Genomic DNA, 19,717 nt, shown 5'->3' with positions numbered 1-19,717 from the left:
TTGTATACAGTAGCTGTTGTCGTCTAGAAGCGTAAATAATATTAAGTTTCCTTCTCGTAGAAAATGTTTGTCAGCAAATGTGGTGTGGTGACATGTGGTGTCAAATGTCCAAGTTTTTCTATCACATTTGCAGGTGATTGTGTCATCTCTGTTTACATGGAGGTGAGATACAATAGTTCCTGGGAGCATCTGTAAAAGAAAATTGATTTAGTTTGTATATTATATATTAGTGGGTACATAAGTGGGATGTGATATAGAATTTTGTTTTTACCAAGCATTCTAAATCTTGTAATGTAAGGATGATGTAAAAAGAGAATTGTGTCAGCAATTTTTCTTCATGAATGAATAACACTGTAAAAGGAGCAATATGGTTTGGTCAATTCAATTTGTATTGTAATAAATTTTAAATGTGTCATCTCTATGAAAATTCACAAAGAGAACATGGAATACTAACCCGAAGTGCTAGAATGTCGATTGCTTTTCAGGAGTATGTTCCACTCGTAATCAATAAGACAATTGTTTTTTCCATATATGCTTACTCCAAAGAGCATGCTGCCAATGTGAAAAAAGTGTAGCATTGATCCGTCTTCAAGCTGATGATCTTGTATGAATTTTGTCCAACCGGATAGGTTAAAGCTTGTATCAAGTTTGATGAACCAAGTGTGATTTCCATTGTGGAGAATCAGTGTTTGTCCAGCATCATCTACAGACTGGCAACAACTGTGGCGGTATTTTCTGCATAATGATTCGTACTGTTATTCATTGAGTTTATGATAATGGCAAAAATTGAGAAGAGAAGTATAAGTGTTAGGTTCATGAGTAAAAGGGTTATGTCTCACATTGGTCTAAGAGATGGAGAAAGAGCGGTTAATATGTAAGTAAGAGTCCAAGACCTAATGGCTTAAGATTTTGGGTCAGAATTGGGTTCCTAACTTACATTTGGACTCTTTGGTGGATTCTCTTGAGGTGTTTCCCTTATCAAATTGGTACTAGAACTTCAGGTTGCGAGACCGGACTACTCATAGGCAAGTAGATTCTTTTCGGAGTTGGACCGGTGAAAATTCACTTCTTGGTAGTAGACCGAAGTGCTAAGGAGTTTGATTAGTGTTGGACCAGGTACGCCATGAGTTTGGCAGGGGGTGCAGTTGGTGTAAGATGTAGCCAAGGGTTGGCAAAGGTCCAAAATTACTCATGAAGCGGGAGATTTGTTAGGTTCATGAGCAAAGGGTTATGTCACACATTGGTCCGAGAAATGAAAAAAGAGCGGTTAATATGTAAGTAAGGGTTCAAAACCTAATGGTTTAAACTTTTGGATCAGAATTGGGTTACTCATTTACATATTGGGTTCTTTAATGGACTCTCTTGAGGTGTTTCCCCTTATCAATAAATGCATCACCAGTGTTTCTGGGTCTCTTTGTGTATACTCAATAAAAAATGACTTGCTTGATGAATCTAAGGATAAATAAATATGAAAGAAATGGTTTAAATTGAAGGGTATCAAACATTTTATATAAGTTTAGTATGTTAAAAGCGGTAAGAGCAGTAGAAAAGAAAGATAACTTAGTTACTATTGATTCTGCTGGGGGATATTGTGTTTAAGAGATTGAAGCCAATTTATTGCCTGGAATCGGTGCGTCCAATATTCAGGGTGTGGGTTGATGAGTCCTGGACCTAATAATCTTTTGAAAGCCACACTTATTTCATAGATGAATTGGTTGTTGTTTGTTGGAAAAGCTTGTAGTGCTTGTCCATTTGGTTTGAGAAGATAAAATAGAGAAGCAATGATTTGGTTTATCTTCTTCAATTGTGTCAACCATCCAATCCATAAAAATAGTATGGTTGATAGACATTTTGTTATTTGAAATGGGACTTTTGATAGGTATATTGGTAAGGGCTTGTAAAGTGGTGATTGTTATTTATAGCAGTTCTAGTGCTATCAATCTGAGTGTATGTTAGGTTGTCGATAGAATATTGCCATTTCACATATGATTTCACTGGCAATACATGTGTTTGTCTGTGTGTTTTTCTCTTGTATTGTCACAGGTGGTTGTTCTTTTTAATGGGAGGATCAGAAGAGAGGAATCTTTTTTTGGATGCTTAATAGAATAGGGTGTTTGTGATTATGCAATACTCTGATATATTTTATTAGATGGTTACGAGACTAACGTTTGTTAAATGGATAAAAAAGCTCCATTAGAAGAGCAGGGGGAGTGATTTTAGTAGAAGTAGCTAATATTTGTAGAAATACTAAGATAATTTGCAAGTAATATTAAGCTTTTGGTGATCGGAAACATAGATATAGAGGTGAGAATCACATAAGTTCTAGTTTATCACCAAAATAACAAAAGAAGCTTGTTGTTTGAAGCAAAAGTAATGCATGTCTAGCTAGTGTTTTTGCAGTGATGATTTGTAGAATTTGTCATTTTTTCCTTTGACTGTGAAGCTCAGTCAAGCTTTGGATGCTTTGCTGTTTTTGTTAGTTCTTCTTCAAGACTTCGTTCTACCGAAAATGAGGGACCTTTGTGGCTACCTTGATCTACTGACATAACAGATAAGGTTGATATTGGAGTGAGAGTAGGGGAAACTCGTCCAATGGAAGCTGTGCTTTCTGTGGTGCTATTTTTCAGAAAAGATGGCGGAATTGCAATGAACTCCGATTGTTGTGCTTCAGCAATTTGATGAGTTTTTGGATGTTGTGCGAGCTCTTCTGGGATGAAGGCTATGAGGAAAAAAAGTGGGAGAAGATGCTTTTGAGAGGGAAGATATGATCTCATCTCACAGAAGAAGTTTTGATTTTGCAGTTTTTCATTAATTCTGCTGAAAAGCAGCGATTCTCCGTGTAAGGGGATAACTTGTGTTAGTGATTTTGCTAGACAATGTTGATTGAAATTGTATTTGTTTGTATAATTATATCAAAGTTGATGTACCTGTAGATACTTTTCATATATTTCAGTGGCGATGAAATCAAGGAGGGCCTCAGCATTTACATTGTCTACTGTTGCATCGATGAAACTAGTGCCATCATAAACCTGTACCTGGAATTTAGCTCTGCAGCACAGATGATTATTAGTATATGAGATAGATTATATGAAAGGTATAATAAAGAATTTTAAGAAAAAAATCAAGTTACTTTGATTTTGGTTTTGTATTTTTGAGTCCACAGAAATTGCAATCAAATTCCATATCTATTGGAGCACCAGTGATTTTGTTGCAGCTAGTACATGTCGGGGAGAAAAATCACTGATTGCAATTGATGATTCTAATATTTCCTTTGACCTAACAGTTCTTTATCTAATTCAAACAAATTTATATAGATATTAGTATAACTGAGTCAGCAATATTATAAGAACAATAAGATATGGAGTTGATAATGGAGGGTATTAGTGGATATATGTCCATGGTTTATCGGATTTGATGATGCAAGAATTTGTGCAATCAAGCGAATTTCAGCGTTGAGTGGTGCAACAGTTTTCTGTTTATTTTTCTCATAGAGTCTTTCATTGATAACTCTGTGAATGTAGGAAATGTTCTCTTGGCGAATTTCACCGGCATTTGAGTTTCTGCTAAGCGAATTTCACCGGCTGAACAACAGAATCTCGGTGGTTTACTCGGTTGAAGTGGTAGTCGTTCCAATATTGGTATGTTTCTTCTTGGGCGACGTGGACCTATAGAATATGAAATGCCGGTGCTTTTAACTGATAGAAAGAACAAAAAAAGTGTAAAGAATCCAAGACGCGCACGCACGCACACACACACACATATGTATATATAAACTTATAGTATCCAGCTACCAGTTGGATGCTGCAAATTGCTGGTTCATAGACAGCTTTGAGATAGAACAGCTGCTAGTAGAGGATAGCGAGATCACAGAAGAAATCGCAATAGAGAAGAATGGATTCAAAAGAGAACGAAACTAATGGCTGTTAACATATAACAAGAGGAGAGAAAAGTATAGTTGATAAAATAATTAGTAAGCCTACTTAAATCTACAGCTGAAGAATGGTGTAGGATATTTGTTTGAAAAGTTGTTGAAGGAAAGATGTTGTCAAAAAGCAGACAGTCAGTTGTTGTAAGAACTGTTGATAGAGCAAAAATAAATAGTGACAATTTGTGAGCTTTCATAAGGATTTGATAGCCAGTATAGAATAATTAGATTAGGAGCTTGAAGAGAATACTTTGATGAAGAGTGTCATTTGTTGAGCTCAAATGCATGGTTGACTGATCACAAAAGTTAACAACAGGCATTTGAAAGCACGTACACTTGGCTTTCAATACTGCTGAAAGTGATATATAATTATCAATAGGAGCATCAACAAGTGCATCATTTGCTGGAGAAATAGGTATAGCATGTGCAGTATGGCTGTTTCTGTTTTGATGTTCAGTAGTCTGCTACGTTTCTTTTTGTTTTTCTGCTACTTTTTAGCATATCTTCCTCTTCGACGCTGATTAGCTTATATACGACACTTATCTTCAGAAATAAATTTGCGCTTTCGGCCTATATCAGAAGATGATTTTTGGTAGCAAAAGTCATAGAGTTGACAGTGAATGTGATTGGACAAGTTTATGTTATAGATCATATAACAGCTCTAACAAAGAAAATTCATACAAGTAGGAAAAAGATAAAAATACAATGGTAATAAAGGATGGAAATGACAAATATATTTAAATGAAATAGAAACAAAAGCACACAATGAAAGCAAATAATGCAGCTATGGGATTAATATGCAAAATTTAAATTAAAAAGAAATGCAAGTACCTTCAAAGTATTGTAGGAAAAGTCAACAGTGCAAATTAGACAAGAGATAGCTGATGCAAAAACAGAGATGAAATGAAAAATATCAATATCCTAAAATGCTATGTGAACAATAACCAAGCTTGGAAGTCAATACTATAAATATCAGCTCTAAAAAAGAGAAAATGCAATGGATAAATACTTTTCTGTGTTGATTATGATTATTTGTTTGTGCATTAGCCAGTAAAGTACAATAGACCAAAGTGGAGGAAAATATAGGTAGAATGCGAAAAGGTGACTGATGAATAAAAGTGGAAAAAAAATATTTGATCAATAAACATTTGAATTCATAGCGATAGACTCAAAACATAAGCAATGAATATTTATATAGATAGGAACTAACAGAAGCTAATACTATGGAGAAAGAAATCAAATGACTGTAAAATGTAAATATAAAACATAATAAGGAATAAGCATGGTTGAGAACCAAAAATAAAAATCGGGAGAGGAGTGACACAAAAAAGAAGCATAAAGGGATAGTAGAAATGATGTGGAATCGAAGAAGAATTTCAAATAATTAAACGATAAAACACAAGATTTTAGGTGTACATTTCACAAAGTTAAATGGTGAAAACATAGGTGATTATGAGGTTAAAAATATGACAAAAACAAAGTAAAAAAATTGCACTTCCAGAAGGAGAGTTTGCAAAAAAATTAATGCACGGACTAAAGTGTTTAATGATAAAATCAAACACCAAAAATGAATGATAGAAAGATATAAGAATACTATGGAAGGAAACTGGAAGAGATGGCCAACAGTTTTAAAATGAAAAGCAAAAGAGATGGCGAGGCGTCATAAAGCTAGCTAAAATATAGAAAGGAAAAACATGCACAGAGAACACAATGGAAATAAAAGAGTTCATTCGAAAGAAAAAACATGCACACAGGACACAACGTAGATAAATGACAGACGAACAAAAAGGAGCAAAATAATTGCATTGGACACATTTAATTGTCGATCATAGCAGAACATTTTGATGAATATAATAGTAATTACACTCATTAAAAGCAATTAGCCACAAAACATACAATAAATTGGTGAACAACAAAAGAGAATCAGAGGCACTTAATGAAACTAACAAAAAGGATAGAGCAAATAAGCCGCAGAGAAAGTATATATAATGTGACGACCCCACCTCCCCCTAGGGCGTACCCTAGGGTTTAGCGAGTCGTCTGCCCAACTCTCGCCAGGACTCACTCACGTAAAGCTCAAGAAAATGACTTACAAATGTAGAAAAAAATAAATAACACAATCTCTTCAACTTAATATATATACAATAATACTCCGTTCCAACTACAAGATTCACACATGCCCGAATATATTAACGAATTTACAATTCATGTACACACAACCTTAGTCGGGTGATAGCATGAGTACAAAATCAAAATTCAAAATAACTAGACTACGCTAGTTTGTACACGTCTCACGCCTCGTTGGTACCCCTTGTAAGGAAAACAAAACTAACGGAGTGAGTTAAAGCTCAGTGATGTTCCAAATAGCAAATTAACCATTAATGAACAATAATATAACATAAAAGTGCAATAGCGAGCAATTAACCGACATCTCATATTCAGTATTTCACGTAAAAGGATACAGTTCCACCATAGGTTGATCATATCGTAGTTGACACTCCGTCAACTTTCAAGTACAGTAACTAGTCCAGTAGTATACCACTTAACTCCAATCTCCGTCCACCAACCAAACCCCTTACCGGGTCCGAACTCCAAGATAAACACTGGTGGTAATACTCGAGTATACCGATTAGTCGAGGAGATAACACTCCACTCGACATCACTAACTATCTAGGGTTCGTTATCTAATCAACCAGACCCTTGTCGGCTCGACTCGATTAACTAGTCACAGGATTTCTGAAATTTTAGACAAGATACAATTCATATGCATATATATCAATTCAATTGAAATCGATGAACAAGAACAAGTTACATTAGGGCAAGTGCGATAAAGTACACTCTTGCCCTATCAATCTACTTATATAACATGTAACCACATTGGTCACGTATTAAACACAAGTATCAAGTTCAATTCGGTATTTGAAAACACTCACCCAAAAGATGTAGTGCCTTTACAGGTCACGCTCGGGTATTACTCTAGGTTTGGAGTCCAAATCTGTGATAAAATATTGTTTAAGAACTTTCAAAAGTAACTAAGATTCGAAATTTAAACGTTTCGTTTATCGAGAATCAAGTAATTGAAACTCATTTAGAGAGTAGTCGTAAAACTTATACTCGCTCTTAAAACTTGAGAAATTTGAACCAAGTATACTTTGAAATACCATTTAAATCGAAAAAATGGAGAAAACGTATTTCGAGTAGTCGTTATTTTCATGTTTTTCAGGGGTACAAGTTTCAGCCGAACGCTAACTTACAGACCTCTATGAAACAAGACTTGAATACCTTACGATTCCAGTAAGATTCGTTCCGGAATTCGTACTCAAGTCGCGAGTACCTGTACCTAACCCTCGAGTGTAAATTTGGGCAGTACGCCCTTTGTGTTTACCTATTTTTCAGCTATTTATGACTTCATTATTTTTCTCAAGGCAGCCCCAACATCACACACAAGAAATATCGTCACCACAGCCTTTCAATTAGGCTCCAAAATCACCCAAGTACATCACAAGTCCAATAGTGCAACTAAACATCAGTTTTGAAGCCAAAAGAGGAAATAACAGCTTTAACATCTTATAACATTTTAGTCACAAATGGAGCTACGTTTATCGGATTAGTATGCATTTTATACCCTTTCGAAGCTAAGACAAAGGGCTACAACTTTCATGAAGACCACTCAATCCATTTCACAATTGATCTAGGTCACAAGTACAGATTACAAAACCAGAAGGTCCTTGTCAGTATGGTTGTCAGTACAAAATTAATTCCGTTTGAGGTGTTTATGGATGCGTTGGAAAGTTGAAACATAGGGCTAAAAGTTTCGTGTTTTGACCAAAGGCTAATTTGATACGGATCAAGGTGAAAAAATGCAGCCAAAATGAGGAAATGTCAAAACCGTCCACAAAACTATACCTATGGCAGCAAGGGTAATTTTGTCTTTTTACATGCTACAGTGCTCAAATTGAACTGAAATTTTGCAGACAGCTATAAAACATCATTTCCTACAACTTTCATGTTTTAATCTAAGGCTGATTCGGCCTCCATCATGGCCAACTGAAACTGGACAGAACAGGGTAATACAAAATCGAAAAACTGGAATTCATACATTCAAGTGCTAATCCTTACAACTCTAACTTGAAACACTACTTCACCTCCTTATCTAAACTTATTCACATCATCTTCTATCTAAACAAGAAGAAATATAGCTGAACAATTCAAAATTCTAACTCACAAATTCTCCATAATCACCAAAACTACTTGCATAGCTATCAATTAACCAAGAATATGAGTTGTGTAGCAACTTAAGCAAGATTAAGGAAAATAAAGATGATGGACAGCCAATATAGCTCACTAAGATGCTTGTAAGAGATATCCACCACCTTTCATTGTAACGATACTGAGGAACGATACTGAGGACTGCCGTTTCTTCCCTTGGTTTTTCTCTCTCAATGTCTCGTCCACCAAGCTGAAAAATGGAGAAGAATGAAGGCTAAAGAAGGTTAAGAAGGTTGGTCTTAGGTTGGGTCAAAGATACATGGATTTCTTCCACTTGTCACCACCAATTTACATCTCAATTTTTTTTTCTTTTCTATTGGGTTTTGAAGTCAAAATTTTTGGCCACCTTGATCAGATTTAGAGCTGATATTTAGGCTCTAATAACAATGAGATTAACTTGATAAAAATGTTGATCAAATGGTATGTTCAATCGGTAGTGAACGGTACACGTCGGTTCACACCGTTTTTTCATAAATCACACGTACTAGGGTTTTTACTTACCATTCACTAACTTATTATTATTATTTCTAATCACATATTATTTTCTCATCTAAAACTCACTTTTAATCGCCAAATTTAGTACCCCCTCCATATCGATTACTCACACTACGAAAAGACGTAAAAACCCTAATTTATCGTAACAATGAAAGTAAAAAGGAAACCCTTGTTTCTATGATTATTTGTAACTATTGAGGAAGTGAATGTGTATTAAAGTTATTGTAAAATAATAAATTCCAAATTAAAGAAAATATTAAGAAAAGTATAAGGAATTTTACGAGTCCTCACATATAATCACTGCGGTCTAGACATGCAAAAAATTTAGGGAACAAAAGACCAAGCAGGGATAAAGTGGGACAGTAATATTGTAAGTAGCAGGAAGCAGAACTCACTAGTAACACAACGAAAACAAAAAATAGGATGCAAGTGGAACAAAAGAGCAGGGAATTTCTATGGCTTTCACAAAAGGAAGAAGAAGTAAATCACAGAAGAAAAATTATAGAGCCCCATTGGTCACCATGTCTAAGACAATGCAAGCCTTGCTAAATACACAAAACCAATAGATAGGAAAAGTCAACAAAGAGATTAAAAATGATCAATGGTGAGCAAGAAGACAAATAATGGGTGCACTTCACATCAACATTTAATGCTGAAATACCAATTGCAATAAGAGTGAAGGAAAAAGGCCAAGATAGCTAGGCATGCATGCAAAATAGATGCACCATGCATGCATCCTATATTGCTAACCATACTAATATAAAAATGTGCTTTGTTGCTAAAAGAGACAGTGAAACACCCACATAAGCAAGTACGTAGATTGTTAAAAAATGGAGTAAAATTGATAGTAGGCAAATAAGCACAAAAGAACATTCTGTTTAAGGCTAGTGGGTGAGTTGTGGGGAACAAAATGTTCAAAAACACATGGGATCTTATGGCTCCCAAAGTGGCAAAAAGGCCAAGATGTCCAAAATTCAACTGCAAATAACAAGATAACTAGGACAAAATGACAAGATGATCCAAAAGAAAGTTATCAAGGGAAAATGAACAGTAGGGAAAATGGTCCCCATATAACCCTGCAGCTCCAAAAAGACCGTGAAGGACACAATAAGCAGTGGAATCACAATATAACTAGGAGAATCAATTGCAATCCACTGTTGCTCGGCCTTCCACGGTTTATGTAAAGTATATGGATTTTTCTACCAGATGCTTTTGAACACTCATTAACACATTTAAAATTCACTTAACCTATCATGTATATTCACATACTATAATTATTGTCTTCTTTTATATTTCTATACTTTAACTGTTTAATCTTATCTATCATATCTTGTATTTATTTACTTTTTCTAATTTATTTTATATTTTCTAAATAATAACACCTGAAATATATTTTAACGAGTGTCCAATAGACACTTGTTAAACAGACCCATAGTATAGAACGGTAGCATTTTAAAGAAGTCAGTAGCCTCTAGTTTTATACACACTCAACAACCTGGTGCCTACTCGCTTGTATGAAGAAAGAGTCATAGCCCTATTTATTAATAGTTAAAATTTCCCTTTGTCTCTCTTAATTGATTTCTTGAGCTTTTTTCTGTAGGTGCATGTTTGATTATTTAATTAGATGTGAATGGAAGATGTCTTTGAAACTTCTTTTTCTTGGTCCGGAGAGGATTGATGTAATTAAACTCGACTGAAAGGAGAGGGAACAACCATAGCGTTAGGCACCATAAAAGGGCGAGAAGGTACGGGGATAGAAAGAATCATACAATTGATATTTTGGTGTTGTCGCAAATCTATCAAGCAATTGATATGTCAATTTTAAAAAAAAAATTCTACAATTGACATAGCAAACGAGGTTAGGGATATTTTGGAGAAAACATAAAAAGGAATTGATATAGTTCAACAAAACAATTTGATGATGCTGAAGCAGAATGTTGAACTGAACATGTGACGATGGAGAAATTTGTATCCATTGAATCATATTTTTCTTTTTGTGAGATATTAAAAATGAGATGCAACTCAATCAATATGGATTAGAGTGTATTTGTTGTCTTGTTTATTGATGTACTGTTGATACATTATGATCCTGCCAATTGAAATTTAGAACTGCTCATGGTCACTGATGTACATAGCTACTGATTCTGCTTATGGAATCCGGAGATAGACAGTAGACTTCAATGGCATTTGGTTTAGGCTCCGATCAAATACGGATGGAGTTAAATGGAGCATTTTGGATGGTTTTCTAGTTGCTTTGAATTTGAAGTAAGCAAATGACTTCTTCAAGCATTTTTCCCCAATTTGTGTTGTACTAACTACTATCAAGCCTTTGTTATTGTGTATGATAGATGAAAGATATGTGTATATACACTACTACAGGCAGCTTAGAGCCTTGGCTATTGCTGCTGATTTCCTTTTCCTCTTGTTGCCTTTTCTGTTCCCACTTTTTTCCCTCATCCTTGCATGGTTCTCTTTTTGTTTAATGGAGTTTCTTTTTTCCTTTGTTGTTGTGTGAATTTTCTGCGATTGGAAGTTTATGGATGGGAGCCTGAAACCGGTTCTTACAAATTATGGATAGTTGAACAGGTTACTGGAAGCTCAAGTACCTTCAAGTACTCGAACTCGATTAGGTTTGCACGGGAACTCAAGCTTAATCGAGTCGACTTTGATCACCCCCAATATGGTTTTGAGTAAAGCTCAAGGTTGGAATTTATTACTCGTTTGAGTTCGAGATCAAGCTTGAGTAGCTTACCTATACTTCAAGCTCGAGCTCCAGCTCGAGTATGGCATTACTCGAGTTCAACTTGACTCGAAAGCAGTCCTAGTTGAGAGGATTTTAAAGTTGATAGGGTGTTAATTGTTAGTAATTTTATTGTTAATTCTCTTCTTTATCCTTGCCAAATATTGCTTTAATTGTCAATATATATTTATATTTGGTATTTGGATATAATTTCAGAAATTGGAGCAGAAACCTCTTGAGAAGATTATTGTGAAGCTTTACACAATTCTGGTGCAAACCAACGAGAAAGAATGGAATTGCATTTGGGAATTCAATTTGGTTAGACAACATATCAAAGTTGGTGGGGACCGCAAATAAGTTGTATTGTCTAAAGTTTGCTTTCTTTGCACATTTGTGGTATTGCTTTCTTGTTTGTGAACGTGTGCACTTGGTCAAAAGAGAAACCGACAAACCATAGTTGGCTTTGCTTTTGTTTTCGCTGGAGTTGATTAGGTAGGGAAGGAATGTTTTCTTTTGTAAGCGTGGAGTGAAGTTTCGGATTGGCTTGTGTTTATATGTGGGAGAGCCACACATTTCCGAGGAGAGTTTTTTTCTTCTTCTCTTCCGTGAGACTATTTTTATTGTATTAGACTACAGAGAATATAATTCTTATTTTTAATTATTAGTAAGAGATAAATGTCTTTGAGTTCAATTAAATTGCGTGGGAATTTTCTTATGAGGCGTGGCTAATTTTCTCCTCTAGTCAAGGATCAACGCGAAGACGCAGTCCCAAATATCTGTGAGATCTAATTAATTTTACGTGTTCCTTAAATTGTTAATATTTGCATGTTTTCTATTTTAATTTCCATGGGATTATTTTGTTAATTGGATATCAAGGGCCCGATGTGCAATTTGACTTATTAATCTCCTGTCAAATTAATCAATTAAATCCGTAATTGTTTAGTTGGTTAATATTAGTGACAACTAGTATTTTCACATACTAGGAGAACATGCAATCTGATTTAAATAACCCTCGTAGCGTGTTATTAATTTGGGTTAGGCTTTTCTAGTTTTTAATGCAATTAGGAAATTAATTCCTACGGTCGTACCTAGGAGTATTTCCTGGTTAGAGGTAATCAACGGTCGTACCTTGGTTATCAATAAATTAAGGAAAAGCTGGTCGTTAGAGTTTTTCGGCGACTATAACTAGCCTATTAATAAAATTAAGTGAACCTTCTTTGCATCAATGATCGGATGAATGGACTGTGTCTGCGTAGTTGTATCCTTGGCTAGAATTTACTTATTATTTATTTGATTGCTATTTAAATTTGTATTAATTAATTAATTATTTTTAGTTAAATTGTTTAATTATTTTTAGTTTATTTCTGATAAAAATCCCCCGTGTCCCGAACTTGAAAAGAATCGAATTTTTCCCAGTCCCTGTGGATTCGACCCTACTCACTACTATACACAGAAAATTCATTTTTCTCGAGTAGGTATTTATTATTGCACAGGCTCGGCACCTGTCAATTTTTGGCGCCGTTGCCGGGGACTGGCGTTAATCATTTGTTTCTTTTTAAGTTCATTTTTTTTCTGGTATTTTTCTAGTTTATGCCTCGCTCTTCTCGTACAGACGAATTAATTTTCGACCCTGAAGTAGAGAAGACCGCGCGTAGAACGAGAAAAGAAATCAGGCGGCTCAGGGAGGAGCAATACGATATTGCACCTCAGGAACTTGATCCAGAGGTTGAGCCGACAAATTTGTCTGGTGACAATTCAAGTGATTCAGACCAAGAGGAAGTCACTATGGCAAATGCACGAACACTAAGGGAGTTGGCTGCTCCTGATTTAAATCAGCAGCCCTTGTGCATTACTTTTCCACATTTAAATGATGACACTCCCTTTGAACTAAAATCTGGTCTAATTCATCTCTTGTCATCTTTCCATGGTCTACCAGGTGAGGAGCCCTACAAGCACTTGCAAGAGTTCGACGTCGTTTGCAACAGTATGAAGCCTCCGGGAATTACAGAAGAGCAAATAAAAATGAGGGCTTTCCCCTTTTCTTTGAAGGACTCCGCGAAAGACTGGCTCTACTACCTACCGCCTGGTAGTATCACCACGTGGGATCAATTGAAGAAAAAATTTCTGGACAAGTACTTTCCGGCGTCTAGAGCTGCAAGCCTAAGAAAGGAAATATGTGGTATCAAACAACACCCAGGCGAGTCACTCTATGAGTACTGGGAGAGGTTTAAGAAATTGTGCACCAAATGCCCTCAGCATCAGATAAGTGAGCAACTGCTCATTCAATATTTCTATGAGGGGTTGCTTTTCAGGGACAGAAGCATAATCGATGCTGCAAGTGGAGGGGCGTTAGTGAACAAAACCCCTCGAGGAGCATGGGAGTTGATTGAAGGGATGGCTGAGAACTCACAGCAGTTTGGTTCAAGAGAGGACATCCCGACGCGTAGGGTGAATGAGGTGGAAACGTCCTCTATCCAACAGCAGATCTCCGAATTAACATCTTTCGTAAGACAATTAGCTGTGGGGAGTGCTTCACATGTCAAAGTGTGCGGGGTATGCACTGCCGTGGGTCATCCTACGGAAATGTGTCCAATGGTTCAAGAAGAAACTGCTGAACAGGTGAACATGGCTGGCCACGCGCCCGCGCCAAGAAAGCCGTACGACCCATACTCAAGTACCTACAATCCTGGTTGGAGGGATCACCCCAACCTTAGTTATGGAGGAAATAGGCAGTCTAACTTTGTGCCAAATAGACAGCAAGGACACCAACAGCAGTACCATCATCGCCCACCACCACTTTCAAACTCAAGTCCGTCCATGGAAGAGATGATGAAGCAATTACTTGCTAATCAACAAAAGACGGATTCAGACCTGCAAAGCATGAGAAATCAACTGGGACAGGTGCAATCATTGCAAAATCAAATGAATCAAATGGCTATAACAATCAACCGTTTGGAGTCCCAAGTTCAAGGAAAGTTGCCATCTCAACCTGAGGCGAATCCAAAGAATGTAAGCGTAATGACCTTAAGGAGTGGCAAGGAAGTTCAAGGACCCGAACCGGTGATTCCTAAAGACAAGGACGAGGAACGGATTGAGAAAGAATTGGAAGAGGAGGGCAGAGACAACAAAAATGCAAAGGTATCCTCGAACCCAATTCCTACAGCTAAAACTAATCCACCTCCCTTTCCTAGCAGGTTAGAAAAACCAAAGAAGCAAGACAAGGAAAAAGAGGTCCTGGAGATTTTTCGCAAGGTGGAGATCAACATACCCCTACTGGATGCGATTAAACAAGTACCCAGGTACGCAAAATTTTTGAGGGACCTGTGTGCCAACCGCAAGCGGTTGAAAGGGGATGAACGAGTTATAGTTGGGGAGAATGTTTCAGCAATTCTACAAAGAAAGCTTCCACCGAAATGCGGAGATCCAGGTATGTTTACTATTCCTTGTAGGATAGGTAATACTTTGATTGGGAAGGCCATGTTAGACCTGGGAGCCTCAATTAATGTCATGCCAAAGTCCATTTATGCCTCCTTAAACTTAGGCCCTTTGAAAGAGACTGGGATAATAATTCAATTAGCTGATAGGACCAATGCATACCCTGACGGGTTGATTGAAGATGTTTTGGTAAAAATTAATGAATTGGTTTTTCCAGCTGATTTTTATGTGCTCGACATGGAGGATGAACACTCCCGTGATCCGTCACCTGTGTTGTTAGGTAGACCCTTTTTGAGTACAGCCCGAACCAAAATTGATGTTAATAAGGGTACTTTGTCTATGGAATTTGATGGTGAGATTGTTCACTTTAACATCTTTGAGACCATGAAATATCCATCCGATTCAAATATTGGCTCTGTTTTCTCGATAAATGTTATTGACCCTGCTATACAGGAGGTTTTTGAAATTGAAGGCAGGGATGAACTAGAGGTCGTCCTGACCAGGCACTTTGAGTCCGAAACAACTTCTAGGGTAGAGTTGAGTGAAGAGCTTAAATGCGTGATTGGATCGTTGCAAACGTTACCAACCACGAAGACAAGGTATGATCTTGCACCGATTTTCATACCCGAACCTCACCAAAGGTTACTTCCATCTGTGGTGCAGGCACCTGTCTTGGAACTAAAACCACTGCCGAAACACCTAAAGTATGTATACTTAGGTGAAGGGGAGACACTTCCAGTGATCATCTCCGCGGGTTTATCAAAGGTGCAAGAAGAGAAACTACTTCGAGTTCTTAGGGAACATAAGCAGGCGATAGGATGGACCATCGCCGACATCAAGGGAATTAGCCCTGCGGTGTGTATGCACCGAATTCGACTCGAGGAGAATGCTAAACCCGTACGGCAAGCTCAACGGAGATTAAATCCTCTCATGATGGAAGTCGTAAAGAAAGAGATTTTAAAACTGCTGGACGTTGGAATTATATTTGCAATATCAGATAGCCCGTGGGTAAGTCCAGTACAGGTGGTCCCGAAGAAGGCAGGGGTGACAGTGGAATCAAACCAAGAGGGTGAGCTCGTACCAATTCGAAAGCCCACCGGATGGCGACAGTGTATCGATTACCGAAAGCTAAATGCCGTCACGAAAAAGGACCATTTTCCCCTCCCTTTCATTGACCAGATGGTGGAGCGATTAGCATGTCGAGCTTACTATTGTTTCTTGGATGGATTTTCAGGTTATTTTCAAATTGCCATCGCACCCGAGGACCAAGAGAAGACTACTTTCACCTGCCCATTTGGAACATTTGCATACCGAAGGATGCCATTTGGATTATGTAATGCACCTGCTACCTTCCAAAGATGCATGGTAAGTATTTTTTCAGAATATGTTGAGAAAATTATTGAGGTTTTCATGGACGATTTCAGTGTATATGGTGAAAGTTTTGAAAACTGTCTAGATAACCTGAAATTGATCTTAGTAAGGTGTATAGAAACTAATCTCGTGCTTAATTGGGAAAAATGTCATTTTATGGTTGAACACGGGATAGTTTTGGGTCATGTTGTATCATCTACAGGTATTGAGGTTGATAAGGCAAAAATAGATGTTATATCTACTTTACCTTACCCCGCGAGTGTGCGGGAAGTTCGTTCTTTCTTGGGTCACGCAGGTTTCTATAGAAGGTTCATCAAGGATTTCTCGAAAATTGGAGCACCCTTGTTCCAACTTTTGCAAAAAGATGTATCCTTCGAATTTGATGAAGCATGTAAGGGGGCATTCAATAAGTTAAAGGAGTTATTGATCACCTCACCTATTATCCAACCCCCTGACTGGAACCTCCCATTCGAGATCATGTGTGACGCCAGCGACTATGCAGTGGGTGCGGTATTGGGTCAAAGAGTAGGAAAGGCAGCTCATGCTATCTACTACGCATCTCGAGCCTTGAACGGAGCTCAATTGAACTATTCAACCACCGAAAAAGAGCTTTTAGCAGTTGTTTTTGCCTTAGAAAAATTTCGGTCTTATTTACTTGGTGCTAAAGTTATTATTTTTTCTGATCATGCAGCTTTGCGGTATTTGTTGACAAAAAAAGAGGCAAAACCGCGATTGATACGGTGGATATTATTGCTACAGGAGTTCAACCTGGAGATCCGAGATAAGAAAGGGGCGGAGAATCTGGTAGCAGATCACTTGAGTCGAGTACAAGTCGTCGAAGATGACATCCCATTGAGAGAAGCATTCCCCGAGGAGCATTTATTTTCTATTAACTCATCTTTGCCTTGGTATGCAGATATTGTTAATTTTCTAGTCACTGACAAATTTCCTACAGGATGGCCTAAGGCAAAGAGAGACAAGTTGAGGAGCGATGCAAAGTTCTACATTTGGGATGATCCTTACCTCTGGAAGCGGGGTGCTGATCAAATCATCCGTAGATGTGTAAGTGAAGTTGAATTTCAATCTATTCTAGCCTATTGTCACTCTTTTGCATGTGGAGGTCACTTTGGACCAAAGAGAACGGCTCGTAAGGTGCTAGAGAGTGGATTCTATTGGCCAACTCTATTCAAGGATGCCTACTCATTTTGTAAGTCATGTGATAAGTGTCAAAGAGTGGGTAATATCTCTCGTAGGGATCAAATGACTCAAACCCCAATGATTTTTGTTGAAATTTTTGACGTTTGGGGTATTGATTTTATGGGTCCTTTTCCTTCGTCCTTTGGTTTTTTGTATATATTGCTTGCTGTAGATTATGTTTCGAAGTGGGTAGAAGCAAAGGCTACCCGCACTAATGATTCCAAAGTGGTTGCAGAATTCGTTAAGTCTAATATTTTTGTTCGCTTTGGGATGCCGCGAGCAATTGTAAGTGATCGGGGTACTCATTTCTGCAACAAAACGATCGCTGCAATTTTTAGGAGATATGGTGTCTTGCACAAAGTCTCTACATCCTACCATCCTCAAACAAATGGTCAGGCGGAAGCATCAAACCGAGAGATCAAATCAATTCTAGAAAAGATGGTCCGACCCGATAGGAAGGATTGGAGTGTGAGACTAGATGATGCACTATGGGCATATAGGACGGCATACAAGACACCCATTGGCATGTCCCCTTACCGATTGGTATTTGGAAAGCCATGTCATCTCCCGGTCGAGTTTGAGCATAGAGCATTTTGGGCGGTCAAACAATGCAACATGGATATCGAGGAAGGCGGAATTCAAAGAAAGTTACAATTACTAGAGTTGGAAGAAATTCGAAATGAAGCATACGAGAATGCAGTGATCTATAAGGAGAAGAATCGGATCTTTCATGACCAACAGATCTCTAGGAAGACATTCGTCTGCGGGCAAAAAGTTTTACTATACCACTCCAAATTGAAACTATTTCCAGGTAAATTACGTTCTCGTTGGATTGGCCCTTTTGTTGTGACTAATGTCTTTCATTATGGTGCAGTAGAGATCCAAAGTTTGAAAACGGAGAAGAAATTTGTGGTGAATGGTCATCGTCTCAAGCCGTATTATGAAAGATTTTCAATTGAACGGGTGGAGATGATGCAACTGGAAGACCCGATTTGCTTAGTTTAAGCAAATTCTGGACTCCGTCTAGCCAAAGACGTTAAAGAAAGGCGCTTTTGGGAGGCAACCCAATTTTTTTTTAAGTTGCTGTTACTTTGGAGTGATTTTATGTTTAAAGTATAAGTTTGAGTAATTTTGTTATTTTTCATTTGTAGGTTTTGGAAAAGTGACCAAATGAGGCAAAAAAGGCGAAATTTGATCAAAGATCTCAATACCTCAAATTCAGTAATTGTGGTTTTTGATGCATTAAAGAGGTTTAGAATGCATGTATAGATCATTTTACATATGCGTGAATGGTTTATTTTGACATAGAAATGATCTATGATGCATTTTGGGAAATTGGGGTATCATTTGTAAATATTCAAAAGTTGAATTTCTGCTAAATTTTGCAGCAGAAAACGCGTTTTTCAAGAAAACGCGCCACTGAATCGCGTTTTCATAGAATCGCGTTTTCAAATCTGCGCCTATAATTAAGAAAACGCGCCTTCAAAACGCGACAGGAAGTCGCGTTTTCTACCAAGTCGCGTTTTCCAGCCTGTTCAGAAACCAAAAACGCGCCTTCAAATACGCGACTTAAAGTCGCGTTTTCTCACGTAGTCGCGTTTTCGATGCTGCAAGTTTTGTGAAAAAACGCGACATTCACAAAACGCACCTTGAGGCGCGTTTTCTTGAGCCGCGTTTTCTGAGCCATAAATCCGGATTCTGTCCAGAATGCTCGAAAAAAAAAAAAAAAAAAAAAAAAAAAAAAAAAAATTGTATTCTTTCTTTCCTTCTTTTCTTCTTTCTTACTTCTTTTCTTACCCGCTGCTTGCCCTTTTTCCCCCTTTTCTTTTCTTCTTCATTCGCCGCCGCCAGAAGCTCCGCTGACCCACGACAGTCGCGGCAACTGGCTCGCGCGCCGCCGCCCACGCCCCAGCTCTTCTCACCGCTGCCTCGGCTCTCCTCGCCAAGGGTGACCACCAGCTCATCTCACCTCCTTCACCCTTGTCATAGCCACCGCCTCCAAGATCCGCCTGAAGCCCCGAAAGCCGCGCACCACCAGATCCAGCTGCCGCAAACTCTTCTCTCTCACAGCCACCACCTTCATCGCACCACTGGCTTCGTATGCACGCGCCTGTCTCAATCTTTTTCTATTATTTTTTTTTATTTTTTTATTTTATTATTGCAGTATGTTTTTATTATTTTTAGTACAGTACGTTTTTGAAAATTTTGCGTGTTTGGACTACCTGACATTTCTATTCCTCCTTAGTTGGGTACTTCTGTGTTACTTTGCTTGTTTCTTTTTACTT

The 19,717-nt window shown here is 37.7% G+C and overlaps 1 protein-coding gene and 1 non-coding gene across 2 annotated transcripts; one reads left to right on the top strand and one right to left on the bottom strand.

The window, feature by feature from the left end:
- The first annotated feature begins 13,019 nt into the window (after positions 1-13,019).
- LOC140011273 (uncharacterized) lies at positions 13,020-18,811 on the top strand. Its single transcript, XM_072060049.1, has 4 exons — positions 13,020-15,053; positions 15,318-16,296; positions 16,438-18,243; positions 18,741-18,811. The coding sequence occupies exons 1-4, from the start codon at positions 13,020-13,022 to the stop codon at positions 18,809-18,811; spliced, it is 4,890 nt and encodes a 1,629-aa protein (XP_071916150.1).
- Positions 13,587-13,693, bottom strand: LOC113702576 (small nucleolar RNA R71). Its single transcript, XR_003451213.1, has one exon. It is a non-coding gene; the product is annotated as a small nucleolar RNA R71 (small nucleolar RNA).
- Positions 18,812-19,717: the final 906 nt, after the last annotated feature.

Source organism: Coffea arabica, chromosome 7e, assembly GCF_036785885.1.
Source record: "Coffea arabica cultivar ET-39 chromosome 7e, Coffea Arabica ET-39 HiFi, whole genome shotgun sequence".
Classification (NCBI taxonomy): domain Eukaryota; kingdom Viridiplantae; phylum Streptophyta; class Magnoliopsida; order Gentianales; family Rubiaceae; genus Coffea; species Coffea arabica.
The sequence above is the reverse complement of the archived record's forward strand: the minus strand, read 5'-3'. Positions and strand labels throughout refer to the sequence as shown.